This window comes from Tupaia chinensis, unplaced genomic scaffold (assembly GCF_000334495.1).
Source record: "Tupaia chinensis unplaced genomic scaffold, TupChi_1.0 Scaffold138490_1, whole genome shotgun sequence".
Lineage (NCBI taxonomy): Eukaryota > Metazoa > Chordata > Mammalia > Scandentia > Tupaiidae > Tupaia > Tupaia belangeri.
Window position 1 is genome coordinate 575,053 of NW_006198386.1, and position 21,194 is coordinate 596,246.

At 49.7% G+C, this 21,194-nt stretch overlaps 1 protein-coding gene across 1 annotated transcript in view; it reads left to right on the plus strand.

Annotated features, from left to right (window-relative positions):
- FAM169B (Protein) overlaps positions 1-20,070 on the plus strand; it is a 49,955-nt gene extending 29,885 nt beyond the window's left edge. Inside the window, exons 5-9 of the mRNA XM_006161376.2 lie at positions 887-1,064; positions 5,494-5,676; positions 9,130-9,261; positions 19,285-19,373; positions 19,554-20,070. Coding sequence (XP_006161438.1) covers positions 887-1,064; positions 5,494-5,676; positions 9,130-9,261; positions 19,285-19,373; positions 19,554-19,757 — 786 coding nt within the window. The 3' untranslated portion in view covers positions 19,758-20,070. The remainder of the gene's footprint in view (positions 1-886; positions 1,065-5,493; positions 5,677-9,129; positions 9,262-19,284; positions 19,374-19,553) is intronic.
- Positions 20,071-21,194: the final 1,124 nt, after the last annotated feature.

Here is a 21,194-nt window from a genome sequence, read left to right on the forward strand (position 1 = left end):
TATATATATATATGTGTGTGTGTATATATATATATATATATATATACATATATATATAGAGATATCAAATAAAATTGAATAATTATTTAAAAAGTTATTTACTTATTTAATTCCATTTCTTATTATTTTTTAATTTGAACAGAGAGAGACAGAGAGACAGAGAGACAGAGAGACAGAGAGAAAGCAAGAAAGCAAGCCACCAGCTCTGGGACTTGAACCACGGTTCACCTATGTGGTAATCTAGTACCTTAAACTACCATGCTACCTGCTGGTTCCCTTAAATAATTATTTTTTAAAAAGCTTATTTAATTGTATCATTATTATTCCTTTTAAATTTGCTACAGGGCAGTTGTGTTCACCAGAGAGAGAGAGAGAGAGAGAGGGGATGTGAGAAAGCAAGCTGCCACGTCTGGGACTTGAACTGTGGTCAGCCATGTCAGAGTCCAGCACCTTAACCACCACATTACCTGCCAGCCCCCCGCCCTAGATGAATTTTTAAAAAATGGCTGATAGAGCTTATTTTAGACATATCCAGTGAATCTACTAGTACGGGTTACCCTCCCTGCTGCCCCCAGGTAAATTCCTGTTTCCCTAGCAGGAAATTGATACTGGTCCATTGACACGCAGTCCGTGTCTGTAGCCCTGAGACCCAGGAGCCTCCTGGCATTTTTTGTCACTCCTGGACACACCGAAGATCAGTGGTGTGCCCATCACCGTGAGACACAACAACTCACGTTTCTGGCTTCTGAGCAGAGAGCCCCATTGGAGGGGTGTGCACACCCGGCCCCGGTGCAGGGGTCGTTTCCAAGTGCGAAGTTTCTCATGCCCGCTTTCCTCTTCTGGTCTCACGTGGATTTTTTTTTTTTCTTTTTTTCTTTCCTACAAGGTTCAGTCATTTGGAGAACGAATTGTGCTTTTCATCCTAAATGTCGTTATTTTTGGAAGATCGGAGAGAAATTTGGACGACGATGACATGTTTTTCCTACCTCACTCCATGAAGGAGCAGGCAAAAATTCTGTGGCGACACGGAGCCGCTGTTGGATTTTACACGACCAAAATGAAAGGTGAGGGCCACTCGCGACAGCTCGGGGCTGCTGTCGCTTCAGGCCGTGGGCACAGGTGTCTGCCTGTCTCTGGGAGCCTCCTTTAGTGCACCCCCTACCAGGAGAGAATCTTCTGGCCCAGGAAGTATCGCTAAGGAAGGTTTAAATAACAATAAGGTATGGGTTTCATTTTCCTCACGTTTCTCATCTCATCAGCAAAAGGCATGTCCCGTGGGTTCCCAGGCAGTGCCATGTCCTCCTTAAAATACTTGTTGTGGAGGACCAACAGTTAGCGTAATGGCTATGTCGCTGGACTCCCATGTAGTCGACCGCGGTTCGAGTCCCGGACCCGGTGGCTTAAACTCACGCCAGGCGCGTGTGCGTGCATGCCCAAGATCCCGAGAGGAGAATGGAGGAGAAGGGATTGCGGCGTGGCCATCCCCCGGGGGGGTGATTTCTTGCTTTCTGTCTCTCTGTCTGTCTCTGTCTATCTGGCGAGCACATGAGCCCTAGAGCAAAAACCTCTTAAAAAAAAAAAAAAGGAATTATTTATTTAATTCTATTTGTTATATTATTATTGTTATTATTATTATTATTTAAATTTTTGTCCAGACAAGAACCAGAGAGAGAAAGAAAGAAAGAAAGGGGAATTGAGAAAGCAAGCTGCCGGATCCGGGACTCAAACCACTGTCAGCCATGTGGGAATGAATCCAGTGCCTTTAAACCACCACGTCACTTGCTGGCCCCCCCTGAGACTAGGTTTTAACTGCAGAAGAGTATACATTCTTTCTAAGCTTCTTCTCATCACATTTTTTTGTGCATGTGTGTATTTGCCTTTAAATATTATTTTAAAAATTACCATGCAGTCAAATTGACTCTGAGGGGTGTCTTACAATTTTGTCCATTTTAACCCATGTATAGGTTCACGTAAACAACCACAATTAAAATAAACAATAATTTCCTCTCCAACGCGCTCCAAAAAAAACGCCCCAAATTTCATGTTTTCCCTTTATGGTCATCTCACCCCCTACTCGTAGCCCCTGGCAACCACTGGTTTGTTCTCCATCTCTATAATTTGGTCTTTTCTCGAATACAGTAGGCTCCTTTTATTCACGGTTTTGTTTTCTGTGGTCTGTTACCTGTGGTCAACGGCAATCCAAAAATATTAAATGAAAATTTCAGAAGTAAGTTCAGCATATCCAAGCTGCATACACACCCGGGCCCCTCCCTGACTCCCCCAGTTGTTGGTAATTCTGTAACTGTGTCTTGGCTATCAGTGGAAGAGTTAAGGCCACCCGATCCCACATGGCCGACTGTGCGGTTCGAGTCCTGGACAGGGCGGCTTAAGAAACAGACCATATGTGTGTGTGTGTGTGTGTGTGTGTGTGTGTGTGTACCCAAAATCCTGAAAGGAGGAAGAGGTGGAGGAGGAGGAATTTGCGCTGCGACTAAGCTTCTTGGGGGGTGTTTTCTCCTCTCCCTCTCTCTGCCTTTCCGTCTTTCTCTTGCAAGCACATGTGCCCTGGAGCAACAAAAGAGAAAGAAAAGGGTCCAGCAGGTGGCGTGATGGTTGAGGTGCTGGGCTCCCACATGGCTGACCATGGTTCGAGTCCCAGACCTGGCGGCTTGCTTTCTCCCTTTACCCCCTCCCTCTCTCTCTCTCTCTGGTCAAATTCAAATAAATGAATAAATAAGTACAAATAAATGAATAATTTAAAAAAAAAGAAAAGAAAAGAAAGAGAAAATAAGAACATAGTGTATATAGGGTTTGGTACTATCAGACCCGGTATTCCTGGTTTCCGGGATCTACTGAGGGTCTTTGATCGTGTTCGCCACGGATAGGGGTTGACAAAATGCCCCGTATAATTGGAGCCATACGGTAGTTCGTCCTACGAGGTTGAGTTCTTTCCCTTAGCGCAGTGCCTTTGAGATTTATCCCAGTCGATGGTTTGTGCCTCATTGCTGGGGGGGGACATTCAGTTCTCAGACAGGTAGGTGTCCGTGTGTAGAATGAATAAGATATTTTCAGTAGCTCTCTCTCTCTCTCTTTTTTTTTTTTTGAGAGGTTTTTGCTATAGGGTGTGTGCGCTCGCCAGAGAGACTGCTCAGAGAGACAGAAAGGGAGAAATCACCCCCTGGGGGGATGGCCACGCTGTGATCCCTTCTCCTCCATTCTCCTCTCAGGATCTTGGGCACGCACGCACACTCATGCGCCCGGCGTGAATTTAAGCCACTGGGTTCAGGACTTGAACCACTGTCGACTACATGGGAGTTCAGTGACATAGCCATTACACTAACTGCTGGTCCCTCAGTAGCTCTCTCTTGGGAAACGCTTTGCTGATTAACTGGCTTGAGTTTCTCCTTTTGGTTGATGGTATTTCTTTTTTTCTTTGTTTTTTTTTGCCATTGGGCATATGTACTTGCCAGAGACAAACAGAGACAGAGACAAGCAGATTGAAAAACCACCCCTCCAGGGGGGATGGCCACGCTGCAATCCCTTCTCCTCCAGCCTCCTCTCAGCATGCATGCACACGTGCACAGTGTGACCCTCCAGCCGCTGGGTCCAGACTTGAACTATGGTTGGCCCTACAGGAATCCAGAACCTTAACCACCATGCCATAATGATATTTCTTTTCTTTTGTTTTAGATTTTATTTATTATTATTTTAAACAATTTGTCATAGGGCACGTGTGCACACCAGAGAGAAACGGGGGTGGGAGGGAAAGTGAGAACCGCTAAGTCTGGGACTTGAACCGCGGTCCAGTCGGCCATGTGGGAGTCTAGCAGTTTAAACCACCTCCCAACGCCTACTGCCAATGGTATTTCTTACAAAGTATTGACATTTTAGTCCTTTCACTCTGCGGGTCTTCTCAAAATTAAGAAAACACACATTCTGAAGGAAAAAAAAAGATGCTTGGATTTCAAAAATCTTTTTGCACCAAAATAAACTCCGTCCTATTTTAACTCTGTCCTTCCACAAACTTTTCGAGGTCTCCTCATATTTCATGAGCGTCTCCTTAGGTAATCCAAACGCGTGAGGTTTTACTTTAACTTTTACTCTCAAACCACGAGCCCACAAGATTTAGTACTCGGGGGAGAAAATGCCGAACTAGGGAGCGGAGAGTAAGCCAATTTAAAGCAGAGCTAATACGTATTTTGCTTTTGTAGAAAAATCTGAAAAGCTCAGTGTTGCACTAGAAGTTCCTGAAAGCCCAATACCAGCGGTTGTCATAAAAACAAGAGGTTCAGTGAGGCCGTCGGGAACCCAGACAAAAACGCAGACCAGGGCCGGGACCTGAACTACAGTTGGCCATGTGGGAGTCCATGCCACGTGCTGTCCCCTTAGATTTTCTTCCCCCCTCCCCGAGGATTATTTCTTTAATTCCATTTGTTATTACTATTTTTTAGTTTGATCAGACAGAGAGAGAGAGAGAGAGAGGGAAAAAGTGAGAAAGCAAGCTACCAGGCCCACGACTTGAACTGTGGGCGACTGTGTGGGGGGACCGAAAAAGAATGCTGCTACCTGCTGGCCCAGGTATTCTTTTTAAAAAAAAAAAAAAAAAAAGATTGATTTCATCTCATTTATTATTATATTTTATTAATGATTATTTTTAAAGTTTTGCTATGAGCACATGTGCCCACCAGAGAGAGACAGAGAAAGAGAGAAAGTGAGAAAGGAAGACTCCAGCTCTGGGACTCAAACCGCAGTCAGCCATGTAGGAGTCCAGTGCCTTAACCAGCATGCCACCTGCTGGCCCCTAGGTATTGTTTGTTTCTTTAGTTTTCTTTTCTTTTTTTTGAGAGATTTTTGCTATAGGGCACATGCACTAGCCAGAAAGACAAAGAGAGACAGAAAGGGAGAAATCGCCCCCCAGAGGGGATGGCCACGCTGCAATCCCTTCTCCTCCATTCTCCTCTCAGGATCTTGGGCACGCACGCACATGTGCCCGGTGTAAGTTTAAGCCACCAGGTCCGGGACTCAAACTATGGTTGACTACATGGGAGTCCAGTGACATAGCCATTATGCTAACTGCTGGTCCCAGCAAAAACCCCTTCTAAAAAAAAAAAAAATGAAAGGAAATGGATCAGTGAGATAAAGAACTGACCTGTTGTTTTAGTGTTGTTTTTTCTTTATAAACAATGATTTTATTCATTATCATTATTTTACTTTTTGGAAGATGACCTGAGAGAGAGAGAGACAGACAGAGAGAAGGAAAGGTGAGAAAGCAAGCTGCCAGGTCCGGGACTCGAACCACAGTCGGCCATGTGGGAGTCCAGCCGCCTTAGCCACCACGCCACCTGCTGGCCCCTTAGTGTGGGTTTTTCATGTTGGGAAGCTAACTGGGCTTCCAGGTGGTCGAGCCACTGTGGCAGTACAGGGGTGCTCCAGGGGTCCGGCAGGTCGGCTGCAAGCCTGCAGGACAACGAGTGTCTCTCGTCCTCCCTGAAGGCAGCCTGTGTGGCAACGGCACCGGAGCATGCTACCTGCTGCCCGTCTTCGATACCGTGTTCATCAGGAGGAAACAGCGTCGCCAAGGCCTGGGGACAGCCATGCTGCGGGACTTCTGTGACACGTTCCAGGAGGAGGAGGCCCTGGGAGTCAGTTCTCCGATTTCCCCTGCCATGTTCCAAGGTACACCCGGGTGACAGTGATGGGTCGCATGTGTGCGTTCGGAGACTCTGGGAGGGAGTTCCTGGGAGCCCTGCAGGGTCGCAGCAGGTTCAGTGTTGTGACATGCACACGCATGGGTTTTTCCTGCCTCTCGAGACATCCCCCATCGCTCAGCACAAGCCGAGACTTCCTGTAGGATTACAAGATGCAAACCTTTCCCAGCCTGTGAAATAACTAGATTGAGCAATCATCAAAAACACATCAGTGGGTACCAGCAGGTGGTGTGGTGGTTAAGGCACTGGACACTCCCACATGACTGGACACTCCCACATGACTGACCACAGTTCAAATCCTGAATCTGGTGGCTTGCTTTCTCGCTTCCTCTCTCTCTCTATATATATCTCTCTCTCTCTCTTTCTCTGGTCAAATTAAAATAAATGAATGAATAAATTAAATAAAATAAATAATTCTTAAAAAAAAAACAAACACACACATCAGTGGGACCAGCAGGTGGCGTGGTGGCTAGGGGCTCTGGACTCTCACATGGCTGACCATGGTTCAAGTCCCGGACTTAGTGGCTTGGTTTCTCATTTTCTCTCTCTCTCTCTCTTCCACTCTTTCTTTCCCTCTCTGGTCAAATTAAAATAAACAAACAAATAAATAAAGTTAAATAAAATAACTCTTAAAACAAACAAACAAACAACCCATCAGCAACCTGAGTGGAACTTGGGAATCCAGAGATCCACAGACCACTGCCGGGGCCTCAGAGCACCTTTGCACTTTGGCTTTTTTTTTTTTTTTAAATAATTTTATTTATTATTTTCATTTAATTTGACACAAGAGAGAGAGGGAAAAGGAGAAAATGAGCCTCCAGGTCTGGGACTCAAACCACCATCGGCCAAGTGGGAGTCCAGTGCCTTAACCACCACGCCACCTGCCAGTCCCTCATTTGTTTATTTTGATTTGACCAGACAGAGACACACACACAGAGAGAGAAAGAGAGAGAGAAAGAAAGAGAGAGAACGTGAGAAAGCAAGCCATGAGGTCCAAGACTTGAACTGTGGTTGGTCATGCGGGAGTGTTTAGCTTCTTAACCACCACGCCACCTGCTGGTCCCCACCTGGTGTGAGTTTTAAGTCACCGTATCCAGGACTCAAACTGCAGTCAACTACATGGTAGTCCAGCAAAGTAACCGCTACGCCATCTGCTGGTCCCAGGGATTTGTGATTTCGTTGTTTTCAAACACTTAGTCTGTTATTAGACTGTAAAGTGCCTTGAATGTCTTTTTTTTTTTTTTAAAGAATGATTTTATTTCATTTATTATTATTATTATTTGTTTAATTTGACTAGGCAGAGACAGAGAGAGAGAGAGAGAGAGAGGAAGGGAAAGTAGGAAAGCAAGCCTCCAGGTCCGGGACTCAAACCGTGGTCAGCCATGTGGGAGTCCAACGACTCAACCAGCACGCCAGCTGCCGGCCTTGAAGTGCCTCGAATGTCTGCAAAGAGCACTTGAGACTTCCTGCATGGTTGAGATCACTTCCAGGTGCTGGGGAGTTCTAGGCCCAGGCAGCAGGCCTCCTGTGTACACCACGTCTAGCCGGTTCGTCTCCTCACTGTCACTCTGATTCCAAACCTTCTTTTTCTTTTTTTTTTTTTTGGAGAGGTTTTTACTACAGGGCGCATGCGCTCGCCAGGCAGACAGAGAGAGACAGAGAGACAGAAAGCAAGAAATGACCCCCCAGGGGGGATGGCCATGCCGCAATCCCTTCTCCTCCATTCTTCTCTCGGGATCTTGGGCATGCATGCACACGCGCCCGGCGTGAGTTTAAGCCACTGGGTCTGGGACTTGAACCACGGTCAACTACATGGGAGTTCAGCAACGTAGCCATTACTCCAACTGCTGGTCCCTGATTCCAAGACCTCTGCTTGAATGCGTCCTCCCATGTGCAGGCCACCACAGATTTCACCACCTGCTCGGGGGAGCTGGAAGGGCAGCAGATTTCCCAGGGGAACAGCGGGCTCCGAGGACAGGGCTCCTCCAGGGCCAGTGTCATGGAGACCCTCATAAGGCCCTGCAGTTCCTGCCACCCTCCTCTCTGCCGGGAGAGGGAGAAGATCTGAAGGTGCTGAGTCATGCTTCGTCCCTTGGGACTGATGGGCTTCCAAGTCCAGCCCTGCCCTCTGCCTCAGGGTAAGCGGGACTCCAGGGATCAGCGGATGGCGTAATGGTTATGTCCCTGGATTCCCATGCTGTCGACATGGCTTGAGTCCCGGACCCAGTGGCTTAAACTCACGCCGGGCGCGTGTGTGTGCGTGCCCAAGATCCCGAGAGGAGAATGGAGGAGAAGGGATTGTGGCGTGGCCATCCCCCCTGGGGGGTGATTTCTCGCTTTCTGTCTCTCTGTCTCTCTAGTGAGCACACACGCCCTATAGCACAAATCTCTCTTAAAATAAAGAAAAAAAAGAAAGGAAGGAGGAAAGGAAAGGGAGGAAGGAAGGAAGGAAGAAAGAATAAAGAACTCCTGCCCTGGGCTAGGCTCTGAGCTCTCTTTCAGGTGCATTCTTTTCCATGAGCCCAAGAGCAGGTGCCCAGGTGGGCCCAGGCCACTTCTAAACTAAGTCACTGCAGGGCCCCTGGGTCTGTGCTCATAGGATGGACCATGCCACCAATTTGCCATCCTGAGACGCAGGCACAGCTGTCGGCAGGCCGTGGTTGGGGCGTGAGCGACGCACACAGAGGCTTTGAGGCATTGGTGGAGAGGGGGCTGGCAGGGCGGAGAAGCCGGGGCTGTCGACGGGGTTGGTGGGGGGCTCACTGGTGCGAAACTCTAAGGCGTCCAAGAATTCTAAATTTGCAACCAGCTCTCTGCGTTATTGCTAAGTTATATCCGTCCAGGTGGGAGGGCCGAGCGTGTCACATTTAGCTGGTTGCTAGCTGGTCCTACCTTCTGTGCGCTGAGCACCGTGGTCTGTTACGGTCCATCTGTGCTCGCCCGGGGCCCTGCAGGTGCCAGGAGGGGCCCTCATGGACTCCCCCAGACACGGGGGGAAAGGGGCTTCCTACTGACCCGCTCTGGGCATTGCCACCTGAAAAGGGTCACCCGTCAACGTGGGCACAGAAGTCCACCTGCTTGGAGGGCGTTCTGGAATCAAGAGTCTGCAGAAAATGAGCTGGAGATTTCCATGGGGGGAGGGAGGGAGGGATGAGGAAGCCGGGAGGGAGGAGGGAGGGTGTACGAGAAGAGGCCCAAGGGGGACCAGCAGATGGCATAATGGCTATGTCGCTGGACTCCCATGTAGTCGACTGTGGTTTGAGTCCTGGACCCAGTGGCTTAAACTCACGCCAGGCGCGTGTGCATGCATGCCCAAGACCCCATGGCCGTGGCCATGTCTGGGCACTGCAGAGAGCTGGCCTCACAGCGGGATCAGGCGGGCCCTCCTGACTCCCACATGGGTCCCTCTTTTTCTCGTCAGTCTGCAGGCAGTTCTTGTCGGCCTGTGCAGAGGAGCGGGGGCGCTTGTGGGAGGTGGAGCCCCCAGGGGCCTGGGGCCAGCGCATCAACATCTGGCTCAAGATTCAGCTTCAGCAAGCGAGCGTTCCAGACCGTGAGTAGGATGGGGACTGTAGGGGTGGAGGGGTGGCGTGCTTTGGGGAGTTCTTTCCAGAGTCGATAACGGAAGCCCGGTTCGGTCTACACTCATCATACCTTGTAGATGTTTCCGGTGTCATTGTAGCAGAGACAGAGGAGGGGGTGACACCTGGGTGGTGTGTCCCCGCCTCCCACGTTCCCTTCCTGAGTGAAACACATCTGACCATTCCTCTTGGTCAAAAAGGCCGCCCTCCTCCCTACCCCTCAACTCCTGCCCCATACGGGTCACCACTTAGGAAGGTGCCTCCTGGGGCTTCTAAGAATGGACATTCTGTGTCTGTAAAAGAAGTGCATTTTGGGACCAGCAGGTGACGTAATGGTTATGTCACTGGACTCCTGTATGGCACACTGTGGTTCAAGTCCCGGACCCGGTGGCTTAAACTCACACCGGGCGCATGTGCATGTGCGTTCCCAAGATCCCGAGAGGAGAATGGAGGAGAAGGGATTGTGGCGTGACCATCCCCCCTGGGGGGTGATTTCTTGCCTTCTGTCTCTCTGTCTCTGTCTTTCTGGCGAGCGCATGTGCCCTATAGCGAAAAACCTCTCCAAAAAAAGAGAAAAATTTCAAACAAGAAAAGATGGCTCCCAAGAGGTGACATATGCACTTGATTGGAAAGCGGAAAGATGCAGGCGGGTTTACCGTGACCAGCACGTCTTCCAAGCTGCTCTCCTTTGGAGGGAGTCCACAGCCGTGTGGCAGCCGCGTAACCCAGACCACCTTCTGCAAATTGCTGCCTGGTCCACGGTGTCCTTTTCACCTTCAATTTGTGAGAGAGAGAGAGAGGGATAGACACAGAGAGACTTTCTGGAAAAGTTTACTTAGGGGCCGACAGGTGGCGTAGTGGTTAAGGGCACTGGACTCCCACATGGCCGACCGCAGTTTGAGTCCTGGACCTGGCAGCTTGCGCTCTCTCTCTCTCTGTCTCTCTCTGGTCAAATTAAATGTAAAATATAATAAATGAATAAAATTAAATAAAATGATTTTTTTTTTTGGAGAGGTTTTTGCTATAGGGTGTGTGCGCTCAACCAGAGAGACAGAAAGAGACAGAAAGTGAGAAATCACCCCCTGGGGAGATTGCCACGCCGCAATCCCTTCTCCTCCATTCTCCTCTTGGGATCTTGGGCACGCACGCACATGCGCTTGGCATGAGTTTAAGCCACTGGGTCCGGGACTCGAACCATAGTCGACTATATGGGAGTCCAGCAACATTGCCATTATGCTAACTGCTGGTCCCTGGCTTTTAATACTATTATTTTCAAGAAAAGAATTATTTATCCAATTTTATGTATTCATTCATTTATTTTAATTTGACCAGAGAGAGACGGTGGGGGGTCGGAGTGAGAAAGCAAGCCACCAGGACTGAAACCGTGGTTGGGACTTGAACCCTGGTTGGCCGTGTGGGAGTGTCCAGTGCCTTAACCACCATACCATCCACTGGCCCTGAGATAGGTTTCTTTTTAAAAAAAATTATTTTATTTTACTTTATTTATTATTATTATTATCATTATTATTTTCCAGTTTGATCAGAGAGACAAAGAGAGAAAGAGGAAGTGAGAAAGCAAGCCACCAGGTCCGAGACTTGAACCGTGGTCGGCCATGTGGGAGTCCAGCGCCTTTAACCACCATGCCACTTGCCAGCCCCGAGATAGGTATTTTTTGACAAGGCCTAGCTGCGATCCTCCTGCCCAGGCCTCTCCGTGAGCTGGGAGCACAGGCATCTATAAACACGGCCAGGGTGTTTGGGTTAGCCCGGGAACCGGGCCTGAGCCTCCCACGCGGCCTTCAGCCTCCAGGTGGTGGTGTGAGCTGTGTGTCACCGTGGCCGGGCCTGTGTCGTCCGTCTTCATGGTGGCATTGTGTGATGTCGTCTGGCCGTGTTGTTGTCTCCAGCCTTGGTGACATAGGTGGGGACAGGGCTGGGCAGTGGGCAGCTCCCGGCTGCAGGTACTGCGCAGGGCCGAGGGATACGGGAGGGTCTAACCATTGAAACCCCCTGCCCCAAATCAAGCATCGCTTTTCTCCCTCCTGGAATGGGAGCCCCGTTCGTGTTGCGTGCCATTCTGCCGCCGGAGGGTGACTCATTAAGGGACCGACAGGCAGGCGAGGTGCCCACTTTCTGTCCCCAAGGGGGACTGACTTACCTTATGTGCTGACAGGCAGGAGGACCTGAGCTTTATTGATGCTGATAGTCACAGGTTTGCTTTGATGGTGCCTTTCAGCCAGAAGGCTTAATGGATCCTTACAGATATTAATGGGGCGACCAGGCACCCGGGAAGAGGCCGTGGCACCTGTCGGGGCCCTAATGAGGCAGTTAAGTGGTTTGCCCGGTGGCTCTGAGTAAGGGGAGCAGGAAGCCTGTCCAGGTCCCCGGCAGAGCGCTGACCAGCCACGTGGGTTTATCAACAAGCTTCCCCCGTGAGGCCGTGGTCCCGGCTTGCAGTCAGACGTTGCAGTTCCTAGGCTGGGACGGGAGGAGGAAAGGGAGAGCAAGCGGGAAGGCGGAAATCGCCCAGGCCGGGGACTGAGCAGAGACAGGACATTTTGGCTTAATTGGGGAGATGGTTTCTTCCTGAAGAAATGCAGCCAGGGGGTGTTGCAGGAGCCGGGAGTTGGTGTGGTCTTGGCCAAGGAGGGTTTGCTGGGAGCCAGACGCCAAGCCTGCCACTTTAATTCACTCTGAGATTCACCAGCTCTCACTTTCAAACTGCAAAGCAGCGGACTTGCACAGAGAATGTTCCAGAAGCATGCTCGAGTCCCTTGATAGAAGATAGGGCATCACTATAATGAGGGTATAATTAGATTACTAAAACTCTATATTTTTTTTAAAAATTAAGTTTGGTATAGGGCACATGCATCGTTTTCAGGCCACTGGATCCAGGACTCAAACTGCGGTCGCCCTGTGGGAGTCCAGCACTTCAACCACCACGCCACCTGCTGGCCCTAGTTTCTTCTCTCCTTTCCTTTCTTTCTTTGAGTTTTAAAGAATTATTTACTTTTATTTTTATTATTATCATTTCACAAATTTTATAGGGCACATGTGCTCGCTAGAGAGAGAGAAAGTGAGAAAGCAAAACACCAGATCCAGGACTTGAACTGCTGTCAGCCACATAGGAATCCAGCGCCTCAACCACCTCACTCTCTGTTGGCCCCAATTTTTTCTTTCCTTTTCTTTTCTTTTTTTTTTTTTTTTGAGAGGTTTTGCTATAGGGCACATGCGCTCGCCAGAAAGACAGAGAGAGACAGAGAGACAGAAAGCGAGAAATCACCCCCCAGGGGGTATGGCCACACTGCAATCCCTTCTCCATTCTCCTCTCGGGATCTTGGGCACGCACGCACACACGACCAGTGTGAGTTTAAGCCACCGGGTCCGGGACTCGAACCGTGGTTGACTACATGGGAGTCCAGTGACCCAACCACTATGCCACCTGCTGCTCTCCTAACTATTATTCTGATGTTTCTTATCGTTTCATGTGCTGTAGATGGTCCCCGATTTGGAATGGTTTGATGAATGATTTTTTTTTTTTTCTGTACTTTATGGTGGTGCATGAGCAATACATATTCAATAAAAACTGTCCTTTTTTTAAAAAGAATTATTTATTTTATTTGTTGTTGTTATTATTTTAATTTGACCAGAGACAACGAGAGCGAGAGCAAGAGTGAGAAAGCAAGCCACCAGGTTCGGGACTCGAACCATGGTCGGCGATGTGGGAGTCTAGCGCCTTAGCCACTGTGTCTCCTGCCTTTTCCTAGAAACTGTACTTGGAGCACCCAGACAACCGTTCTGTTTTTGACTTTCAGTGGTTTTCAGTGACTCACAGGAGGTGGTCCGCATCTTATTAGGCTTTCCCCAACGGGAGCCTGAGCTAAGTGTTTTAAGCACACTTAGGGTAGGGTGGGCTCGGGACGGTGTTTGGTAGGTTAGCAACGGCACACACACCCGTGCCTGGTTTTGCTGACCGTGTGTTAAATACCGTTTCTTTCTTTTTCTATTGCCAGAGGGGATATGGCTATGACTTGCCAGAGACAGAGAGAGGAGAAGAGAGAGAAAGAGAGAGAGCGAGCACAACTTTTTTTCTTTCTATTTCTCCATCCCTTCCAACTGTTGGGTGCGTGTACACACACGCAGTGTGTCTTTCAAGCTGTCAGGGCTGGGATTTGAACCCCAGTCAGCCCTGTGAGGTCTGGCCCCTATGTATGGCTTTTTTTTTTTTTTTAACAGAATTATTTTATTTATTGTTAGTATTTTTAAAAAATTTGGTGTAGGGCACCTGTGCTCACCAGAGAGAGACAGAGACAGTAAGAAAGTAAGCCAGGACTCAAGTGTCGTTGGCCGCATGGGAGTCTAGCACCTTCACCACCATGCCACCTCCCTTATGCATAGGCTAGCCCTACATAACACTTTTTTATAAATTATTTTATTTCATTTTATTTATTATTATTTATTTTTAGAGAGATTTTTGCTATAGGACACATGGACTCATTGGAGAGACAGAAAGCGAGAAATCACCCCCCAGGAAGAATGGCCACGCCGCAATCCCTTCTCCTCCTCTCTTCTCTCTGGATCTTGGGCACACACGCACACGCACCCGGCATGAGGTTTAAGCCATCAGGTCTGGGACTCGAACCAGTCGACTATGTGACAGTTCAGCGATGTAACCCTTACGCCATCGGCTGGTCCCTATTATTTTTATTTTAAGAATGATTTGTTTCATTTATTTATTCATTTATTTTTTAATTTGACTAGAGACAGAGGGAAAGTGAGAGAGCAAGCCACCAGGTCTGGGACTTGAACCGTGGTTGTCCATGTGGGAATGTCCAGCGCCTTAACCACCACCCCACCTGCTGGCCCTCCCTATTATTATTTTTTTAAATGAGACTAGAGACAGACACAGATAGACAGAGAATGGTAAAGTGAGAAAGCAAGGTGCTAGGTCCGGGACTCGAACCGCAGTCGGCCATGTGGGAGTCTAGCTGTTTAACCACTACACTACCTGCCAACCTGAACACATTTTCAATGGAATAACATTTTCAGCTTACGATGGACTTATCAGGACACAAGGCCCTCCTCACTCGAGGAGCCTCTGAGTAGCTGGCACAGCAAGACGCCCCGCGGCACCAGTGTCATCTCGCTCTAAATAAGGCATGAACATTTTGTAACCTTCAAAGGACAATAAACCGTTCTTTGAAATGTTATAAAATTCTATTTTTGAAGCAGCCGCAGTTGTGAACTGGCTGTCAGGGTTTGCAAGATCCTGGCTGTTGATAGCACATGTGGCTTTCTAATGGCCCTGAGAATTTTGACAGCGGATGCAGGCCTTTGGAGAGAGAGCTTATGTGGAAAAACGCCTTTTTTTCCTACAGAGCCTTTGAAACCTGACCAATCGGATCCTAGCTCCAGCGGAGTGATTTTCCCGGTCCGCCCGCGCATGCCCGAAGTTTCTTTACTAGAAGGAATGAAATTGAGTATGTCCAAGAGCGAAGCGCTCTTTTTTTGGGGAGAGATTTTTTTTTTCTATAGGGCACATGCACTTGCCAGAGAGACAGAGAGCAAGAACTCACCCCTCAGGGGGGATGGCCACTCTGCAGTCCCCTGTCCCCCATTCTCATTTCGGGATCTTGGGCACGCATGGGCATGTGTCTGGTATGAGTTTCAAGCCACCGGGTCCAGGACTTGAATCATGGTAGAACACATGGGAGTCCAGCACCTTCACCACGGCGCCACCTGCTGGCGTGTGAAATATTCTTTTACAATGCTGTTGCCATAGGCGGGGAATAATTCTACACTGGTTTAAAAAATTATTCTTTCATTCCATGAAACATTGTTATGTTTTCTTTCTTCAGGTGAATTTCTTTCCGTTTTTATTGGGTAAGATTTATTATTTATTTTTAATTAATTTATTTATTCTCATTAAGACAGAGAGAAAGGGAGAGTGTGAAAGCAAGCCACCAGGTCCTGGACTTGAACCGTGGTCAGCCATGTGGGAGTCCGGCACCTCAGTCACCATGCCACCTGCTGTCCCCGACCCCCCCTTTATTTTCTTTTGAGAGAGATTTTTGCTATAGGGTGTGCACACTTGACAGAATGACAGAAAGAGGCAGAGAGACATAAAGCGAGAAATCACCCCCAGGGCTGATGTATTATTTTTTAATTTGCTATAGAGCACATGTACTCGCCAGAGAGAGAGAGGGAAAGTGAGAAAGCAAGCTTCCAGGCCCAGGACTTGAACTGCAGTGGACCAGGTGGGGGTCCAGTGCCTTAACCACCACGCCACCTACCGACCCCTACATATAATTTTTAAGCCAGAGAGATGATCCATAAGATGTGACAATCTTGAGATCAGAAAGTGGGGAGGGTCTCTTTTCTAAAAGCCGAATGGTGCGCCTCGGTAGCTTCAGGTCTAGCTAGAGGAAACCCCGTTTCACCTGGTTCTGGCCAGTTTTATGTAACGCAGCCGCAAAAACAATTGCGTGGTGATGCCCAGGGCTGCAAAGTGCTCAGAGCAAACCCGAGGAAAAGGACGTTTTCTGGGTGATGCTTTTTGACAGGTTGCGGGGCTCCCTCTAGTGGCCATCTTTGCCTACTGCAGTCTGGGATGGTGATGCGTGTTTTCATCAGACTCGCCTACGTTGCTGGTTTTCGGATTATACTGGAGTTTCCGGATTAGCACATTTATTTCATTTTATTTTTACTTTTTAGTTTTTGCTATAAGGTAGATGCTCTCGTTGGAGAGAGACAGAGAGAGGGAGGGAAAGTGAGAAATCACCACCCCTAGTCCACAGGGGATGGCCACGCCGCAATCCCTTCTCCTTCATTCTCTTCCTGGGATCTTGGGCATGCGTGCACACGTGCCTGGTGTGTTTCTCAAGCCACCGGTTTGGGACTCGAACCATGCAGCCTGTCAGGTGGGATCCAGCCTCTTGGGATTTTGGGCACATACGCACATGCACCCAGTATTAGTTTTAAGCCGCCAGGTTCAGGACTCGAACCGTGGTCGACTGCATGGGAGTCCAGCCACGAACCCATCGCATCATCTGCTGGTCCCTGAAATTTCGTCAAACCAAATTGTACATGTGCGTGCGTCCAGTGGGCACAGGGAGGCTTTGGGGTGCAAATCTAGGATGTTGCTTTGTGGCTTTTGCACTGGGGAGCTTGGTATTACTGCTACACCAACACAACTGGCCCACACGTAAACATGATTGTTCCTGATTAAAAGAGTAGGAGGCCCAGCCCCTGGCATGGCGGTTAAGGCAGCTGGATCCCACATGGCCGATCTGCGATTCGAGCCCAGGACCCAGGGACTTGAAAAACATGCTGGGTGCGTGTGTGTGTGTGTGTGTGCCCAAATACCCAAGAGGAGAATGGAGGAGAAGGGAGTATGGCGTGGCCATCCCCCATGGGGAGTGATTTCTCACGCCAGGCGCGTGTATGTGCGTGCCCAAGATCCCGAGAGGAGAAGGGAGAAGGGATTGCGGCGTGGCCATCCCGCCGCCCCCGGGGGGGGGGGGTGATTCCTCGCTTTCTGTCTCTCTGTCTCTCTGGTGAGGACATGCACCCTATAGCAGAAACCTCTCCTCCCCCCCAAAGAAAATGTCACACACACACAAAAAGATTAAGTAGGCCAGCTTGTGGCATGACAGTCAAGGCAGCTGGATGCCACATGGCCACATATATAATTCGAATCCCGCACCTGGTGGCTTGAGAAACACGCCAGAAGCATGTGCGCGTGTGCCCAGAATCCCGGAAAGGAGAGATGGAGAAGCCGTCGTGGGGAGCAATTTCTCATACTCTGACTCTCTGTTTCTCTGGCAAGTGCGCATACTCTGGCAAAATTTTTAAAAAAGACTAGAAAATGGGAAATGTATTACCTCCTTCATGGTCTCATTCATCAATCGATCGATCGTGGAGTATCTACGTACACCAGGGTCTCTTCTGGATGTTAGGGTACTGTAGTGAATATGACTGACCGAGACCCTGAGCTCAGTTTCGAGCTCACAGTGTAGACAGAGACTACTGGATGATATAAAAACTCATCAAAGAAGGGGACCAGCAGTTGGCGTAATGGCTGTGTCGCTAAACTCCCATGTAGTCGATCACGGTTCGAGTCCCGGACCCGGCGACTTAAAACTCACACCGGGCGCATGTGTGTGTGTGCCCAACATTCCAAGAGGAGTCTGGAAGACAAGAGATAATGGCATGGTTATTCCCCCTGGGGGGGTAATTTCTTGCCTTGTATCTCTCTGTCTATCTCTCTGTCTCTCCAGCGAGCACATGTGCCTCAGGGCAAAAATCTCTCTTAAAAACCCAAACCCAAACGCTGTATCAGATAAGATCGGTGTGCTGATTATTTTTAAGTGCTTCCAGTTAAATTTTGTCCAACCCGATCTTGCTAAGTTATGCAATTCTGTAAATAAAGTTACAGCTTTACTGACATAGATAACAGCTAAAGGATACATTTATTTTTTAGTAAAAAATGTGTCGCCTACATATTTTCAGCTCAAGTGCAAAACTGTGCATAGATTTTTGGTTTTCCCTAGGGATCTGAGCACACAGGTACACGCGCGGATTTGGGATTGTTGGTTGGGGAGGGGCAAAATGGAATAAGGAAGTCATCTTGTTTTTTGTTTGCACGTCAGGAGGTGCGTGAGCTTTTCAGCCGGAGAGATGGAGAGACAGAGAGCGGGAGAGGAGGAAGCCCCTCCCATGGGGAATGGTCACGCTGTCACCCCTTCTCCTCTGTCTCTCTCTTCTTGGGGCTCTGGGTATCTATGCACACACTCTCTGGGTATTTCTCAAGTTGCTGGGCTTGGGACTTGAACCACATGTTCAGCCATGTGGGATCTAGTTGCCTTAAACTCCAGGCCACAGGGCTGGCCCTAAAGTCATCCTTTTCTAAGTTGGTACCGATCTGGGAGGAGGGGGAGGGAGGCTAAATTAACACGGGCGAGGATGGACTCTCACGGGCGCGAACCCCGGTGAGTCAGAAGAATGGCCAGAGAGTACACGGGAAACCCACCCCTCCAAGTACCTGAGCCCCTAGAAGGACAGCTCCCAATTCTAGGTCGGAAATACTGGAGCAGGGTCCAGCAGTTGGTGTAATGGCTATGTCGCCGGACTCCCATGTAGCCAACCGCGGTTCGAGTCCCGGACCCGGCAGCTTAAACTCACGCCGGGCACGTGTGCGTGCGTGCCCAAGATCCCGAGAGGAGAATGGAGGAGAAGGGATTGCGGCGTGACCATCCCCCCTGGGGGGTGATTTCTCGCTTTCTGTCTCTCTGGTGAGCACACGCGCCCTGTAGCAAAAACCTCTCGCCCCCCAAAAAAATAAAAAAAATTTATTTATTTATTTGTTTGTTTGTTTATTTAATTGGACCAGAGGGGGACAGAGTGAGGGAGAAAGAGGGAGATGAGCGAGAAAGCAAGCCGCCAGGTCCAGGATGCGAACTACAGTCGGCCCTGTGGGAGTCCAGCGCCCTTAACCATCACACCACCTGCCGACTCCCATGTGTTCTTTTTGAAGATCCCTTGTGTCTCCTGACGCCTGGCAGGTCTTTCTGTCCTGTGGACGGTGATTCTCGCAGGGGCTGAAGTGAAGGTCAACCAGATGGAATTGAGGGGTGACCTAAGATACTTTTGGAAGGGTCTCCAGTGTAGCATTTATATATATATATATATTTTGGCTATAGGATGTGTGCACTCACCAGAGAGACAGAAAGTGAGAACTCACCCTCCAGGGGATGGCCATGCCTCAATCCCTTCTCCTCCATTCTCCTCTCGGGATCTTGGGCACGCACGCACACGCGGCCGGCGTGAGTTTAAGCCACCGGGTCCGGGACGCGAACTGCGGTGGACTATGTGGGAGTCCAGCGACATAGCCATTACACCAACTGCTGGTCTCCTGGCCCCAATCTTTTGATTGTCCAGCCCCCGTGGAGCCATCTCGACGTGCTCATCCTGGTCTCTTGTTTTGGGGGGTGCAGAGTACCCCGGAGATTCCAAGGAGGACGCATGTGATCCTGGGCAGACGTCTCGCGATGAAAGACCCGGAGAATCTGGAGGCAGCGATGAGGTATGGTGATAACATGTCGTCCCACGAGCTCTTAGTGGTCACGGCGTCCTGGGTTAGTGGCACTGCGGTCTGAACCTTGGTGGGCCACGTGAGAGTCCACTGTCAACCACCACACCACCCGCTGGCCCCATTACTGTGTTTAACTGGAATAATACCTGGTGGTTCCTCTTCTGATTTCAGGAGCAGATCTGTGGAGAAGAACTGGAAAACACAGAGGGTGACCAAGCCCGTGGCGTGAAGGAGGAGGCATCCGGGCTGCCCAGGAGCCCCTGCTGGGCCGTGCAGGCGGGGACGGAGGCCAAGCGGACAGAGGCCAAGCGGACAGCAGCAGTCGCCGGGCTGGCCAGGCAGTCGCGGTGGAAGCAAGTGCGGCCCAGTTCCTAACTCTTCCAGAGAGGAGGTCTTGTCGAGGGGCCCGACCTTGGCTCTCTGGAGCCCGGGTCTGATGGCTCACATGGCCTTGATGTGCCTTTTCTTATAATCTTTGAGGAAACAGTGGCCACCCAGGTGTGTAGGCCTCAGATTCCTGTGGGACCTGGTTCTACAAAGACCAAGAAAGTGCTTCCCAGGGTGCTGTGTGCTGTAGAGACAGGGGGTTATTTTTATTTATTTTTTTAAAAGAGAGGTTTTTGCTACAGGGCACGTGTGCTTGCCAGAAAGAGAGAGACGGAGAGAAGGAAAGCAAGAAATCACCCCCCAGGGTGGGTGGCCACGCTGCAATCCCTTCTCCATTCTCCTCTTGGGATCTTGGGCACGCACGCACACGTGCCCGGCATGAGTTTAAGCCACCGGGCCCGGGACTCGAACCGCAGTTGACTACATGGGAGTCCAGCGACATAGCCATTACGCTGACTGCTGGTCCCAGAGGTGATTGCAGTTCTAAGGACTTGAGAAGCTCCTGCGTTAGACCTTCCGTGGCCCCTGTCCCGCAGGGGGAACTTGTGAGAGTGCACTGAAACCACATGACTGTTTTCCAGAACATTCCTCTGTCGTGGGGACGGGAGCTCAGAGAGGAGCCAGGCGTGCTGCCTGGTGGACCGCGGGAGCTCTTCCCCGGTGTGCACACTGGCCCTGCTGTAATCCATCCTCCCTCCCTTCCTCGTCTCTCCCTCAGCTGCCCATCTCTGTGTCTGCCCGTCTGTCCTGTCGTACGACAGACATGCAGCATGCCTTCTCAGGGACGAGAAGCAAGAAGCTTCTCCTGGGCTATTCCCCTGGAGCTTTGGTCTCTTACACCCATGACAAAGAGGGGTGCGTCCAGTTGACTAGAAACGGAGCTGGGAGCTCCTTGCAGGGACGTCAGGGTGCCCCTTCTCTGCACGGGGGGCTCTCTGTGAAGGAGCCAGACACCCTACAAGCAGTCAGGTCTGCAGCTGAGCGGGTGTCGTGTGTGTGGCGTGCACCCAGGGGCCCCAAACACTGTGGTGGCCATTCCAGATGCATGGCTGCCGTTCTGTGTTTACGTGAGAATCCACCGATGACAATATCTCAGGGCTTTGATGAAGTGACTATCCAATAAATGAAGCTTCTCAAGGATGACAAACTGCCGTGTCGATGGCTCCATTTAAGGACATAGAAACTGAATCCACAGAAGGAGGAGAAGATTCACGGGGACCCAGAGCAGCCCTCCCCAGCCACTGCACAGTCGCCGTGACGCTGAGATGGTGGGTGGGGCCCCTTCCAGGAGGGCGGGTGGAGAATGTCTGCATTTGCATGTGTTGTGTTATTTTTATTATTACGATTTTTTAAGGATGTCTTTTTTTTTTTTAACTTTATTATCATTATTCTTCAATTTTGACCAGAGAGACACAGACAGACAGA